Here is a 16,600-nt window from a genome sequence, read left to right as displayed (position 1 = left end):
GACAACCCTTCATGGTAGCCCTTCATAACTACCCTTTGAATTCTTTTGAACATTTGGCAATTGTAATATTGCTAGAGCATCTGATATTTTCAGGTGTTTAAATCCCTAGTGACCACTTTAAAAAAAAAAAATATATATATATATATATATATATAACTTACTGTTTTTGGAAAGAATTCACACTAGGTGGCGCTAGTGTTAAAGAATAGCCTGCGAAAGCAGAAGCCTTAAGAGACAGGTTTGATCCCTGGGTTGAGATGATCCCCTGGAAGAGGGCATGGCAACCCACTCCAGTGTTCTTGCCTGGAGAATGCCATGGACAGAGGAGCCTGGAAGGCTACAGTCCATAGGGTCGTAAAGAGTTAAACATGACATAAGCGACTTAGCACGCACTCACAAAAAGGGAAGGAAGTTACCGTAACGAAACAAAAACTTTTGGACGAATTCAACATCCTGTTATTTTTCTTTTCTGCTTCAGAATTTATAGCAGGAATTGATGTGTTCCATGAAATATTGAATACTTCCCCGTCTTTGTGTTCACCATAAAGAAGGCTGAGCGCTGAAGAATTGATGCTTTCAAATTGTGGTGCTGGAGAAGACTCTTGAGACTCACTTGGACAGCAAAGAGATCAAGCCAGTCAATCCTAAAGGAAATTAATTGCAAGGAGTGATGCTGAAGCCGAAGCTCCAATACTCTGGCCACCTGATGCAAAGAGCCGACACATTGGAAAAGACCCTGATTCTGGGAAAGATTGAAAGCAGGAGGAAAAGGGTACGACAGAGGATGAGATGGTTGGATGGCCTCACTGACTCAATGGACATGAGTTTGAGACAACTCTGGAAGATGGTGAAGGACAGGGGAGCCTAGCGTGCTGCAGTCCATAGCGTGGCAAAGAGTCAGACATGACTAAGTGACTAAACAACAAAACAAAACACCGTGTCAGCCAGGCCTGTGGGGTTCCAGGTGGGCTAAGTCTGTCCATGACAGGATCAGGTGCTCTTTCTTTATTGAGAAGCAGAAAATCACTGTGAAAGTGTTGACAGCACAAGCACAAAGTCAGAAAGCTAGAGGGGGGGAAAAAAAGTGAAGCTTTTTGGAGTAGTAAAAAAATCAAAAAGCCAAAAATATTTCAAAAAGAAAAAACCTCAAGTCGATAAAGTAAACTAAAAAAAAAAAAAAAAGTAAAAAAAAAAGCAAACAACCAAAACCAGAAGGCAGGAAATAGGGATTAGAGTGGGGAAAAGTGAAGTAGATGGCAATTCCCTGGCAGTCCAGTGGTGAGGACTCTTCTACAGTCGAGGTCTCAGGTTCAATCCCTGGTTGGGGAACAAAGATCCTGCAAGACAAGGGACATGGCAAAAAAAAAAAAGAAAGAAAGTTTTTAAAGTGATATAAGGAATCAATGAAGCTAGAAGTTTGGTTCTTTGAAAATAGGAAAATCTTTACCTAGATTGACCGGGGCAGGAGGAGAAAAATGGATTATGCAAGAAGTCAAAGATCACTAGAGATGCTTCTAGTCTGTCTAGGTATGTGTGTGGCTAAGGTGAAGCATCAAAAAAGCAAAGAAACACGAATATGTTGACACTGCAAATAAACAAACCTGAGTTACTCCAGACCAGAGTTTGCCAAAGTGTTTCTCTTGAGAGCCAAATAGTCAATATTTCACTTGTGCAGGCCACATATGCTCTGGACCACACATTCCTCTGTATTTTTACTAACAACCTTTTGAAAATAAAAACCACTCAGCCTCTAGCCCATACAAAATCAGGCCCACAGGCAAGATTTGAGCTATGGACCAGAGTTTTTTGCGCTATGGACCTGACTGCTCCCCTAAACCAATAGGTAAGGATGGGGAAGAAAAATTCTAGATCAACATTATCCAGTATGGTAACAAAGGCACACACAGTCTTGAGCACTTGAAATGTGGCTAGGTGGGAAATAAGTGTAAAATGTACACTGAGATTTGAAGACTGTTCAGAAATAAAAAGATAAAATATCTCATTAGTGATTTTGACATTATATGTTTAAACAATAAAATTTTGAACTAAATACATTATTAAAATTAGTTGTACCTGTTTCTTTTTCCTTTTCTAATGTGATACTAAGACAGCACCATTCTCTTCTGAAATTTGTCAAAAATTTTAAAATGTGCCTGTCTTTGGCTCAACAGTCCCACATAAGATATACACTATTTTACACATTAATTAAAAGCTTTCCCATGACATATACATGGACACTTATCACCTTTCCCAAAGAACCTCCTCTTATCCTCAGGAGCTCACATTGACCCAGGGATCAACAATTGTTGACTTTCTGTAGAGTTTGGGATTTTTTTTGTTTTGTTTTGGAGAGTTTTGTTGCTGTCTTGCTACGTTTTGATTTTGTGGAGTGAGGATTGTTTTGTTTTCTTGTTGGGGAGGGATTTTTTTTGTTGTTGTTGTTGTTGTTTGCAGAGTGTGGGGAATATTACAGTATTTGTATGAAGCAGAAAGTGTGTATGTTAGTCACTCAGTCATGTCTGACTCTTGGACTGCCCATGGACTGCCGGGCTCCTCTGTCCTTTGGATTCTTCAGGCAAGAATACTGGAATGGGCTGCCATTTCCTTCTCCAGGGATCTTCCCAGGGATTGAACCTAGGTCTCCCACATTCCAGGCAGATTCTTTAACATTTGAGCCACTGGGGAAGCAGAACTCATACACAAATCCATTAGGTTATCCGTGGTTCTTCTGGAGGCTGTCTTTTCCTAGACAGAATTCACCATTTTTTAGGGCTTCCCAGGTGGTTCTAGTAGTAAAGAATCCACCTGCCAAAGCAGAGGGGTTGATCCCTGAGTTGAGAAGATGCCCTGGAGGAGGAAATGGCAACACACTCCAGGATTCTTGCCTGGAAAATCCCATGAATGGAGGAACCTGACAGGCTACACTCCATGGGGCTGGAAAGAGTCAGGCATGACTCACATTCTTTAAACTTTTATGTAATGAATGACCTAGCCAATTGTGAAATTTCAAATAAGGTGAAAAATTACATTATTTAAGTTAACTGAAATACTCAGCTGAAATTAACTAAACTGGCCCACAGGCAGGATCTTTGTGGACATGGAAAACAGCATAGTTGTACTTCAGGGCTGTGGATAAACAGATGAGGTGAGGTGAGAAGTTGGTTTGCAGACGCTATGGAAAACAGTATGGAGGTTCCTCAAAAATCCAAAATAACTACCACATAACAACAATTCCATTCCAGGTTATATATCTGGGGGAAAAAAATTAACTTGAAAAGATACATGCAGCCCAATATTCTTAGCATTATTTACAATAGTCAAGACACAGAAGCAACTCAAGTGTCCACCAAAAGGCAAATGGACAAAAAAAGATGTATATGTATGCAATAGAATACTACAAGGCATAAGAAAGAACAAAGTTCTCCATTTGCAACATAGATGTACCTGAAAGTTATTATACTTAGTGAAATAAAGTAAGACAAATTACTTACATGTGAAATCTAAAAAATAAATGTGTATTAACAAAAGAGAAGGAGAATCACTGAGAGAATAAGCTAGTTAGTGGTTACCAGCCAGGTGAGAGAAGGGTTAGGAACAAATGTGGTAGAGGATTAAGAGATACAAACTACTATGTATAAAATAAGCTACAGGATATATGGTGCAGCACAGGAAAATAAAGCCATTATATTAATAAATAGTTACTCTAAATGAAATACAATCTATAAAATTATGTCACCGTGTTATACACCTGGAACTAATATAATATTGTAAATCAACTGTACCTCAATCTAAAAAAAAAAATGAATGAATGAATGGGTAAAGGCAGCCCATGGTGTATTAAAATATTCCAGTGGAAATACAGACATCAAAAATCCAATGCTTAAGAATCACTGTATGATGATATCATCTTCCGAATGAATGATAAATGTGCTAAAGTCATTCAATTTCCCTATTTTATCTGGATTCCAGCTTTACTGAGGTATAATGGTAAATTTAAAATTGTATATATTTAGATTTTTTTTTAGAAAATTTTAAATAAACACAAAATTGCATTTCATTTCAACAGTAACAAAAAGAAATTCCAACAGCATCAATTAAAAAAAAAAAAAAAGATTTGGATATACCACATGGCTTGCAGGACCTTAGTTCTCCCATCGAGGATCCAACCTGAACCCAGCAGTGAAAGTTCGAACTCCTAACCACTGGACCGCCAAGGAAGCCCCTCAACAAATTTTTTTTAATATTTACGAACAATTTCCACAGAGTTCTTGGGAAATAAAAACAAAGAGTTAGTGAATGACACTAAAGAAGATTAATGAAATGAAGAGTCACATCACAGAAAAGTCACAGTGCAACCCTTGACACAGTATATAGTTACCCGAATTTTCTTCCTGTGTGGCAATCTATGTGTTTTTTTTGGAAAAAGGCCCATGATGATACTTCTTCCATGCAGGTTAGTAGTTTATTTATTTATTTTTTTCTGGTTAGCTTGTACTCTCTGTGAAAATTCAGCTTGCTGCACAGGTATGAGGTATGCACTTTTCTGTACATATCTATCATGCTTTGAAAAGTTTACTGAAAAACTAGACATTTCATTACATTTCATCCACTAGCAATGAGTAAAGGGCCCTAAATGCACCCCCACCGTCACAGTCCATAGAGACTTAAAGGGCCCCTGGAACCAGAAGACACCTCTAGTGCCTGGAGGGATTCCACCCAGCATCTACATCCTGTGGTTAAGATGACCCAGCACCCAGGGTGTTCTTATCAAGAGTCTGGGAGGTGGAGGCTGCCGGCTGTTGCTCGCTGTTCTCCAAGCTGTGTCGGATCCCGTATCCAAAGTATATGATAAATCCTAGGAGGAAAATGAGACAATGAAAAGGAAAAGTAGGAGCTGCACCCAGTTACAAATGCCCAAAAGGCCTCCTCTTATGGTGGCCAAGACAGTTTAGGGGAGATGCTATAGAAGACTACTGGGTTCAGTCCCTCAAGCGGTCTCTTTATCCTAGAAAACTTCTTACCAATCACATTCCAGACTCCAAATTGGGCCCAAGTCCTAGAGGTCATCTGTATCATCAGGTAAACGTTCACAAAGATGCTCACCAGTGGGAGGACAGGCAGAGCAGGGACCTGCGGGCAGAGTCAGTTCATCCCTGAATATACCCCAGATGTCTGAAAAGGAGATCCGACCCTACATGGGTGAGAAGACCAGCCCTCAGGCTGTGAGTTCAGTGCCTGCTCATATTGTATATGTAAAGAACCAGTGTGGACCAGGGAAGGGTTTTAACAACTCTTCTTCCCTGGTACAGCAAAGGATGATTAAACAGATTTTTTTAAGTATCTCTTTATTTGACTGTACTAGGTCTTAGCTGCAGCAGGTGGGATTGTTCATCTTTGTTGCACACACGGATCTTTAGTTGCACCCTGTGGGATTAGCTCCCTGACCAGGGAGGGAACCTGGGCCCCCTGCATTGGGAGGTCAGAGTTTAGCCGCTGGACCACCAGGGAAGTCCCAGTGAAGGATGTTTAGACCTAAAGCACACAGACTTCCTTCACTCAAGGTGGATACTTTGGGCACATAAGGTCACCTACCTTGAAGTGAAGAGCAGTGAGGCTCTGGGGCTGCCTCCAGATGATGACCGTGACCCCAGTGATGAGCAGCAGCAGCAGCACAGCCACTGTTGTGAGCCCGGGGTCTCCAGAGAACACCTGGCTGGGCCACTGGGCCAGGATCAGGCTCAGGATGGTCAGCAGGAGAACTGCAAGGGTCAAGGTGGAGGAGAACAGAACAGGTTTGACTCCAGAAGCCGAAGATGTCAAGACCTTGGGCACACTCCTCCCCAAAACTTCCCACATCATGAAGGGTCATCATATCTCCAGCATTCCTCAACTGATGAGATACACATTCCCACCTTATCTTGTCAATTTCAGAATACCACCAGAGAGAGATCTCCCACAGCTCACCAAGCAGTAGGGCACATCCATAGACAATCTGGCCAGACATTCGGGTGGGGATGGTGCTGGTAGGGTGACAGAGACTCTTGAGAATCTTTGAGGTTCCCACTTCAGGTGCAGTGTCCAAAGGACTTGTTTCAACTACAGACTCCATCTCAGTTCCTTTCTCTGTTTTCTTGGTCTTGCTTAAATTCTCATCTGGCTGATATCTGAATTAGAGATATTAAAGCAATGTCAACAGCAGCCCCTACTCATCCAACTCACACAGCCTATTCCACATTTCTGCTGCCTTAAGCAGATCAGACATTTAGAAGGCGGCATGAACACAGAAGACAGTTCCCTCCTCATCAGTCCCGAGTGTCCAAGACCCCCCACCCAAGGTGTCGTGGGGTCTCACCTGAGGACAAGGACAGAAAATGCCACCAGGGAGTAAGAAAGCAGGGTCCCGATGGACATGAGGTCCACCAGGTCACGGAGCTCGAAGAGTAACGCCATGACCCCTAGAAGGAGGGCACACGGGTATGGGCGGGGAGTGAGAACCCAGGAGAGATATCCAAACTAAGAAAATTGATCAAAGAAGGCATGGCCATTATTTCTTTACCTGCAAGAATTCCAGAAGCCAAGGTGGCCATGACGGGGGTATGGGTGCGGGCGTGGACGCAGGCAAGTCCCCGGAAAAGGAGCCCGTCATCTGCCATTGAGTAGATCACACGGGGCATGGGGAAGATGGAACCCAGGAGGCTGGCAGAGACAACGAGGACACGTGTGGGGATGTGGAGAAGCAGGAGAGACCAGGGCATCCACTCCCGTGTCTACACAGGGCAAGATTTCTTGCTCTCTTTTTCTCTCAATCCCAAGGGCTGGGATACCCGAGCATCTGACAGTAGATGGGGAGAAACGCGTGACACTGACCTGGATGTAAGAGCGCAGAGGGTGCCAACAGCCACCACATATCTGGCAGCATCCCAGCCAACGTGAAGAAAAGCCTGTGGCAAGGGGCTCGCAGAATGAATCTGGTAGTAGGGCACCATGAGGGTGAGTGAGGCTGAGACACCAAAATACGCCAAAAAGCAGATGAAGAGTGAGATCACGATGCTCAAGGGGATGGACCGCTGGGGATTTCGGGCTTCTTCCCCTGCAGGATTGGCGGAAGTACTGGGTCAGGAAACACACCAGGGTGAAAGCACAAATTCCCCTTTCCTGTGGAACCTCCATAAAAACCCCCTACACCCAAGCGCAGCCCAGTCCGTGCCCACACCCTGGATGGGACCATGACCACATTACCTGTAGTAGCAATGACATCAAAACCGACAAATGCGTAGAAACATGTAGCTGCTCCTTGGAAAATCCCATCAAAGCCAAAAGGCATAAACCCTCCGGCACCCAGAGGGCCCGAGCTATGGTGAGAGAAGGAGCAAGAAAGAACATGGGTGAGCTGTGTTCAGCCATCACTTCTGGACTCTTCCCTTCACACCAGTAATCCTGGGCTCCAGGAGCCCCATCACCTGGATTCATCAGCCCAGGTCTCTTTAGTCTCCACCACGTTCCCATCTCTGCACCCTCCTCCACGTGCATTACTAAGGCCCGGAGAACCCTCCTAACCTAGAGGAATCATTGGATCCAGATATGTTCGGTTTGTAGTCCTCTTCTGTGAGCTTCCAGTTGTGTGGGTCTCCCTTAATGATTCCAGAGATAATGATGAAGCTGAGAACCAAAAGGTTCAAGCCTGTGAACACTTTGTTAACCAGGGCCGACTCACCAGTTCCTACAACCAGTAGTCCTGTGAGAAAGATGGAATATGAGACATTCAAAAGTGGTTACGAGGGGCTGGGGTCCTGAGGAGGTGGACAGTGACTTCTCAGTGGGTACAGGGTTTCCTTTTGTTGTGATGAACATGTTTGGAGGTAGATGGAGGTGATGGTTACAGAACACTGTGAATATACCAAGTCCCACTGAATTGCACACTAATTTCTTACTGTGGCTATCATCTCCCAGTAGACAGATCTATCAAATCATCAGGTTGTATACCTTAAACTTAAAAATGTTGGCTGTCAATTATATCTCAATAAAGCTGGGGAGAAGAATAAAATGGTTGATCTAAAAAATAAATAAAATGGTTGATTTTATGCTATGTAAATTACTTCTTAATTAAAAAAAAAAAAACAATCTTTGATCTCAGTATAGAGGAAGAAACTTGTTGGTCTAAGTGAATGGTTCTCAGCGGGGTGATCTTGTCCCCCAAGCCACTGGCACTGTCTGGAGACATTCTGATTGTCACAGTTCGGGGGGAGGGCGGGCATCACTGGTGTCTAGTTAGTGAAGGCCAGGGATGCCACTCAACACCTGACCAAGATTTAAAACAACAAAAACAAAACCCAGGGACTTCCCTGGTGGTCCAGCGCTTAAGACTCTGTACCTCCACCTCAGGGGGCAGAGGTTTGACTCCTGATAGGGGACAGAGGAGCCTGGCAGGCTACAGTCATAGGGTTGTGAAGGGTTGGAGGTGACTGAAGCGACTTAGCATGCATGCATACAGGGGAACTAAAGGGCTTCCCAGGTGGCACTGGTGGTAAAGAACCTCCTGTCAATGCAGGAGATGCAGGTTCAATCCCTGGGTCTGGAAGATTCCCTAGAGAAGGGAATGGCAACTCACTCCAGTATTTTTGCCTGGAGAGTTCCATGGACAGAGGAGCCTGGCGGGCTGCAGTCCACGGGGTCACAAAGAGTCAGATACGACTGAGAGACTTAGCACATACACACGCATGCACGGGGGAACCAAGATCCAGCATGCATTGCAGCACAGTCAAAAAAAAAAAAAAAATCAAATGCAAAGGACAGTCCCCCACACTTACGAATGATTCAGCCCAAACTGTCAGTAATGCCAACGGTGGGAAACAATGGTCTATGTCTCACCTTCTTGTCTCTCATATCCTAGAACCTTCAATCCAGTCATAATCCTCCCACCATTTTTCCACCCCAAATCTTTCCCATCCCAGCTCCCCCTTCCACACCCCACTCTTCCCATCCAATCAGTGACCCCTGTCTTACCTGTGAGCAGCAGCACCAGGCCCAGTGCAAAAAAGTCTGGGTACTTGGCCAAGAAGTGGGGCACATGCAGAGAGAAAGTTCCCTGTAACGCCTGAGAGATGTGGTCCCCTATCAAGCTGTCAAAGGCAGAGCTCCAGGCCCTGGACACACTGGCGGTACCTGCCGGAGCAGTAAAACATTCATTGAACCCCTACCTGGTGTCACGGGATGTCTTTGGGCAGGGGGAAGGGCTGGGGAGAAACATACAAAATGTTCTAATCTCAAAGAGATTCTTTTCATCTGTTGGGAAGAGTAGACTTGGATGATCCACAAAATAGATCAACTGTTTAATGTTTGGAGATCAATGTTATGAAAAAAAAAAAAAGAAAAGAAAAGAAAACAGGTCATTGGGAGCAGGAGGTCTGGGAGATGAGGGTTGAAATTTTCAATCAAGTAGCAGAGGGAAATCCCGTGAAGGCAACAGCTGAACAAAAACCCTAGATATGGTGAAAGGATGAGCCTGTGGGCCCTGCCTCCCTCTCACACACTTCCTGCAGTTCCCTTCCCTTCTTTGTTCTGGGTCCATCCTTTAAAGATAACAGGAGAGAGCTGAGAAGAAGGGAGCTATGAGGTTTGCCTGCCTCTATGACCCACATCTCCCCGCCACCACCAAGGTGGATAGTAAGTTCTCATGAACGAGTGAAGACCTAAATCCCCGCTCCTAGTTTCTTCATCTTAAGCCCCACACCTCCCTCCTCCCCATCGACTCACCGATGACATAGGACAATATAAGATTCCAGCCAGTGATGAAGGCGCATAGCTGTCCCACGGTGACGTAGCTGTAGAGATACGCAGAACCGGAGCCTGGTACCCGGGCCCCAAACTCGGCATAGCAGATCCCGGACAACATGGAAGACAGGGCGGCCACCAGGAAGCAGATGACGATCGCTGGTCCAGCTTTATCCTTGGCCACCTCTCCAGCCAGGATGTACACGCCTGCCCCCAGGGTGCTGCCCACACCCAAGGCCACCAGGTCGAGGGTGTTCAGACAACGAGACAGGCGACTCTCAGACTTCTCTATGGGCTCCAAAGGCCTCCGGCGGACCAGCTTCTGAGCAAACTGGCGAACATACTGACGCAGCATCCTAGACGGAGTTGAGGAGGTTACGGTCTGCTGAGAAAACAAGACAGAAAGTCATCAAGGAGGTCCATCCGCCCTTGGCCCTAGAAGTCCAATTCCACGGAGCAATGGAGCGATGAGGGGCAGGTGGCGAAAGGACATGTGGGGCAAGTTCTCCATCCCTAAGCATTGCTGTTTTTCAAACATAAAGAAGACTTTTGATATGCTTCAAAGTTGCTAGAAGTGTTGCTTGAAGAGAAGTGCGAGGGAGAAGAATACGTCTCCGTAAACATGCCACTTTGCCTTGTGGATTTTTGTGCCATTGTTTTGAGCCGAAGGCAACCAAGACCCAGAAGATTCAGAAAAATCTCCTTGCTTAGGCTTAAGTTAGTCTCCCTTAACTGATCAAAATCATTTAGATTAGGGAGTCTATGGCAGGAAAAGAGCTGTTACCAGAGATAACTCTTTATCTCAGGAAGACTTACCTGAGTAGCAATCATTTATTTACCAACCTTCCCATCTTTCTGTGGGTTCTCTTCCCCTTGAAGCCTCAGATCCCCACCCCCTTCTCCTTACCTCAGGGGAGCCTTTAAACCTCAATTGCTCGTCTTTGAACCTCAGCATATTTCTGGGACTCCCATACATAGTTTATTTAATCTGTCTTGTATAACTTTAATGATTAGAGCCGGCAAAGAACCTACAAAGAAAAGCTTCCCACCCCCGCACAGAAGCAAATGGTGGCAACCCACTGCAGTATTCTTGCCTTGAGAATTCCACGGACAGAGGAATCTGGTGAGCTACAGTCCACGGGGTCATAAAGAGTCAGACATGACTGAGTGACACACACACAGAGAAGCTAAATCTTTCAACAAAGAGCCTGGCACACAGTAGCTGCTTAAATGGTATTAGCTAAATGGGTAAGAATGCTGGATTTTTGTTCTTCTTTATTTAATCTTTTGGCCCTGTAGCATAGTTTGTGGGATCTTAGTTCCCTGACCAAGGCTCAAACCCACTCCGTTTTCACTGGTAGCACGGAGTCTTAACCACTGGACCACCAGGGAGGTCCCAAGAATGTTGATTTTTAAAGCAAAATCAGCCAGCTCTGCTGGTTCAAATCTGGCACTGTGATGTGTGCTTGTTTGACTTCCCACAAGCTACAGACTGCTGTGTGTGCTGTATGTGTCCCCCTTTCTCCTATAAAACAGAGAAATTATTACCATCATTATTCCCCCCTTCCCTATTATGTGTGATAGGACAGTTGAAGGGGCTCAGTGATCAGAGCAATGAAACCAAGTCCCCCAGTAACCGAGTTCCCCTGCTGACTTTATGATTCATCGCTCCATCCAAAACTTTACTCTGGTCCCAGTCCTATTCCCCTTGGGGAACCAAAAAAAGGAGGCCCAGTGGGTAAAGACTAAGGGGAAGAGATTGTTAGGCAGTTTGGGATGGACATGCACACACTGCTGTATTTAAAATGGATAATCAACAAGACTCTATTGTATAGCTGCTCAATGTTAAGTGGCAGCCTGGATGGGAGGGGAGTTTGGGGAAGAATGGATACATGTGTATGAATGGTTGAGTCCCTTTGTCTACCTGAAACTATTACATTGTTAATCGGCTATATTCCAATAAAAAAGCTTTAAAAAAAAAAAGGAAAAAAGGAGGGACTCAACTCAAGGAGGACCCTGCAGAACGCTTCGGGTACAAAAGTCTCTCTATCCTCTCATTTGTTTGTAGACAAAGGATTTAATCTCCGAGGTCTCACCTGAGTTCCAAAAGGCAGATTCCACAGTACTAATTAGAGAAGTGATAGAAACAGAGAAAAAGTAGCACCAAATAGTCTCCAAGGGAAAAACAGCTTGATGTTCTTATTTGTTCCCCAGGCTCTAGGTAAATAACGCAGTGATTCAACCATTGTTTTTGCTCTCCTAGAAAGAAGTTGAGGGATCCCAGAGATCTTGATTTGCCAGTTTACCTTGCAGTAAACAACCACAATCCCTAATGACCCACTGAGTCACAAAAACGCTGACAGGATGTTTGCAACTGAGCTCTTATCAGGAAGCTGAAATCACAAAGACCACCTCCTCCCTGGGCTCCCCAGGTAGCTCAGTGGTAAAGAATCCACCTGCCAAAGAAAGAGACGCGAGTTCCCTGCCTGGGTCAAGAACATGCCCTGGAGGAGGAAATGGCAACCGGCTTCAGTATTCTTGCCTGGAGAATCCCGTTGACAGAGGAGCCAGAGTCAGACACGACTGAGTGACTAAACAGACTATGTGTCAGGCACAAGATTCCACACAAGTCTTACACTCCACCCATCTCTACACCAAGGATCCCCAAACCTGAAGCTTTCTCCTCCACGGCTTGCAGAGTGACAAGGAACTGGAACTCTGCTTTGGGGCAGAAAGCAGATGGAATTCGCAGGGAGGGGCAGGTTGTGGCCCAGCTCAGTCAAAGCCTTAAGCCAGAGTGCCCTCTCAACTGCTGGGAGAAAGAGGGGACTAGCCTTCATTCTGGATCAGAATGGCAGGATTCTGTTTCTTGCTGCTCTGGGGCATGAAATGTCTCCTCACTACACAGCTCCACAGGGTTAGGCTGATTCAGAGACCACGAGTCACCATCAGGGGCTTCCACCCCTGATACTCCAAAATCCAAGGTTAGCATTTTGACTAAGAGTCATTAGAGTCTTGGCTCTTCAAACCCCCCTGTGCCTTTGGACAAGTCATATACTTCTCTGAACCTGTGTTTCCTTCTTGCTCAAATGCTGCTGGTGAATACTTTAGCCCTGGTAACAGGAATATAAATGGTGCAGCGGATGCTGATAAAAAGTATGTTTTTTTCCAGGGACTTTAAGAGTCTACCTTTTAGTGCAGGGGATACAGGCTTAATCTGTAGTCAAGCAATAAGATCCACATGCCCTGCTGTGTAGCACAACCAAAAAATAAATTCAGTCAGTTCAGTCACTTAGTTGTGTCCGACTCTTTGTGACCCCACGGACTGCAGCACGCCAGGCTTCCCTGTCCATCACCAACTCCTGGAGCTTACTCAAACTCATGTCCATCGAGTCAGTGATGCCATCCAACCATCTCATCCTTTGTCATCCCCTCTCCTCCTGCCTTCAATCTTTCCTGGCATCAGGGTCTTTTCCAATGAGTCATTTCCTCAAATCTTTCTTTAAAAAAAAAAAAAGTATGGTGGTTCCTTCAAAAACTAAAAATGGATTTACCATTATGATCCAGCAACTTCCCCTATGGGTGTATACCCCAAAGAACTGAAAATAAGGTCTCAAAGAGATATTTGTACACCCATGTTCATAGCAGCAGTATTCACAGTAGCAGAATTCAGTCTCCCAGAAGTCCATCCTTAAAGGAATGGATAAATGCTATACAGACAGTGGAATATTACTCAGCCTTAAGAAGGAACTAAAGAGCCTCTTGATGAAGGTGAAAAAGGAGAGTGAAAAAGCTGGCTTAAAACTCAACATTCAGAAAACTAATATCATGGCACCAGGTCCCATCACTTCATGGCAAATAGATGGGGAAACAATGGAAACAGTGACAGACTTTATTTTCTTGGGTCCCAAAATCACTGCGGACTTTGACTGCAGCCTTGAAATTTTAAAAGACACTTGTTCCATGGAAGGAAAGCTGTGACAAACATAGACAGCATATTAAAAAGCAGAGACAGCAGCTTGTGACAAAGGTCCATTTAGTCAAAGCTATGGTTTTTTCAACAGTCATGAATGGATCATAAAGAAGGCTGAGCGTTGAAGAATTGATGCTTTCGAACTGTAGTGCTGGAGAAGACTCTGGAGAGTCCCTTGGAGAGCAAGGAGATCAAACCAGTCAATACTAAAGGAAACCAACCCTGAATATTCACTGGAAGGACTGATGCTGAAGCCCCAATACTTTGGCCTCCTGATGTGATGAGCCAACACTGGAAAACACTCTGATATTGGGAAAGATTGAGGGCAGGAGAAGGGGATGACAGAGGATGGCATCACCGATTCAATGGCCGTGAGTCTGAGTCGACTCCGGGAGATTGTGAAAGACAAGGCATGTTGCATGCAGCCCATGGGGTGGCAAAGAGTTTGACATGACTGAGCGACTGAACGACAAAGAGAGAACAGGAAAGGGAATTCTCTGGTGATCCAGTGGTTAAGACTCTGGGCAATCACTGCAGGGGGGACACAGGTTGGATCCCTGGTCTGGGAATTAACATCCCACGTGCTGGTGCATTAGGTGGCGGTGGGGGCAGGCATGGGAAGGAAATTCTGATTCAGGCTACAACATGGAAGAACCTTGAGGACCTCATGCTAAGTGACTTGTGCCAGTCACTAAAAGACAAAAATTGTATGATTCCACCTCTATGAAGTACCTAGTCAAAGTTACTTGACTAGAGACAGAAAGCAGAATGGTGCTTTTCCAGAGTCTGGGGTGAGAGGGGAATAATGAGTAATCGTTATGGGAGGACACGTCTCAGTTTTACAAGAAGAGAAGAGCTCTAGAGATGGGCTGTCCAGTAATGTGACTATACTTAACATTACTAAACAGGAAGCTTAAAAACAGTTAAGATGGCAAATTTTACGTCACTTGGTATTACGTGTATTTCTGTTGTTGCTTAGTCACAAAGTCACATGCAGCCCCATGGACTGTAGCCTGCCAGGCTCCTCTATCCGTGGGATTCTCCAGGCAACAATACAGGAGTGGGGTGCCATGCCCTCCTCCAGGAGATCTTCCCAATCCAAGGATCGAACCCACATCGCCTAGTTGGCAGGAGGATTCTTTGCCACTGAGCCACCTGGGAAGCCCCTACATGTATTTTTACCAATGTTTAAAAAAATTCTGCCAATGATAAATAATAGAGCCAGCTTCACAGAGTTGCTGGGTGTAAGGAACCCGAGAGTGATTTAAAGTAAATCACCACACAGCCCTCCTCCATAGGTACCAAACTCTAGACGATTAAGTCCCTTATAGTTGCCCCAGGATCCATAAAGGAGGAACCTACAGGAATGGACAGTACACAGGAGACTGAAATCAGTGATGCACATGTCATAAATCCTACATAAGAGCAATCTTTACTAGTGTTTGAACACCAGTGAAAAAATTAGTCTCAGAGCCTCCAGATCTGATGCAATCTCCTCCCCTGCCCACCTCTCCTCACACAAGCTTATCAACTCCTAACTCCTTCTGCTCTCTTCTGGAAAATGGGTCTTTCCACCCTCCAGCTGGAGCCAACTGTACACGTGGGTGGATTGAAGAGCTGTCTTTAGGTGAGGGTTCAGTCGTTTTCGACTGTCTGCGACCCCATGGACTGAAGCCCGCCAGGCTGCTCTGTCCGTGGGATTTTCCAGGCCAGAATACTGGAGCGGGTTGCCATTCCCTTCTCCAGGGGATCTTCCCGACCCAGGGATGGAATGGTCTCCAGCTTCACCTGCATTGGCAGGCAGGTTCTAGACTGCTGAGCCACGTGGGAAGCTCTTACGCTTTTAGGAGGTCTCTTTGGGGGATCTGAACTCAGCGCCCAGCGTCTGACAGAGGAGGGGGTGACTCGGGACTTACCAAATCTTAGGAGCAGAGCCTGGAGCACGGGTATCGGTCAGCGTGGTCGAGTTTAAAGCTGTGTAGGGTTGGAGCTGATAGATCTGGAAAAACCAAATCTGGGAACCCTCCCACAATAAAAAGACAATTCTTAAGCCCTGGGCGGGGATGGGCGGGGATGGGCGGGGCAAGTCTGCAGTGGTGCAGTCAGCCACTTCTCTTCTGAGCTTGCCCTCAGGGGACGGTTCTGAGATTCTTGAGTCTGCCAGTGGTAAAAATACACAGAACGTAAAATTTAGCCACTTTAGTCGTGTTAAGTACCTCCACATCTTGTGCAACAGAGCCCCAGGACTTTTTTTCATCTGGCAAAACTGAACCTCTGTCCCCATTCAACCACAATCCCCTCTTTCTCCTCCACCAGCTTCTGACAATCTCATTTCCACTCTCGGTCGCTATGAATCTGACCACTCCAGGTATTTCATTTAAGTAGAATCACTTAATCTCACTTACCAGTATGTCCATAAGATTCACTCACATTGTAGCATGTGTTAGAATTCCCTTCTCTTCTCTCTCTCTCTCTTTTTTAGCTGCTGGATGCCTGGCATCTTAGTTCCTCAACTTGAGATCGAACCTGCGACTCCTGCTTTGGAAACTTGGGAGTCTTAACAACAGAACCACAGGGAAGTCCCCCCCCCCCCTCTTCTTTCTTTTTTTTTTTTTAATGCTGAATAATACTCCAGTATATGTGCCTGCCCCACCTGCTTATCCATTGTTTGATCATGGGCACTTGAATTGCTTTCATGCTTTACTTACTGTGAATAATGCTGCTATGAACGTGGGTGTACAAAGCACCAGAGTGTGCTTTCAATTCTTCTAAGTATTTCCTCAGAGGTAGAATTGCTGGATCGTATGGTTCTAAGATTTTTATATCCTGTGATGGAGAAAAATGTTCACATACTGA

At 45.2% G+C, this 16,600-nt stretch overlaps 1 protein-coding gene across 1 annotated transcript; it reads right to left on the bottom strand.

Annotated features, from left to right (window-relative positions):
* Nucleotides 1–4,671: 4,671 nt before the first annotated feature.
* LOC122420182 (cationic amino acid transporter 3-like) lies at nt 4,672–15,737 on the bottom strand. The gene is made up of 12 exons (XM_043435031.1): nt 15,661–15,737; nt 9,754–10,153; nt 9,004–9,162; nt 7,558–7,735; nt 7,240–7,352; nt 6,868–7,090; nt 6,557–6,696; nt 6,353–6,455; nt 5,965–6,164; nt 5,593–5,759; nt 5,022–5,130; nt 4,672–4,855 (listed from the first exon to the last, which is right to left on the bottom strand). Exons 2-12 carry the CDS (start codon nt 10,124–10,126, stop codon nt 4,737–4,739), a joined length of 1,884 nt encoding a protein of 627 aa, XP_043290966.1. The 5' UTR covers nt 10,127–10,153; nt 15,661–15,737; the 3' UTR covers nt 4,672–4,736.
* Between the last annotated feature and the right edge of the window lie 863 nt (nt 15,738–16,600).

The sequence above is a fragment of the Cervus canadensis genome, chromosome 18 (genome assembly GCF_019320065.1).
Source record: "Cervus canadensis isolate Bull #8, Minnesota chromosome 18, ASM1932006v1, whole genome shotgun sequence".
Taxonomy (NCBI): Eukaryota; Metazoa; Chordata; class Mammalia; order Artiodactyla; family Cervidae; genus Cervus; species Cervus canadensis.
Note: the sequence above shows the minus strand (reverse complement) of the source record. Positions and strands in the feature narration are given on the sequence as shown.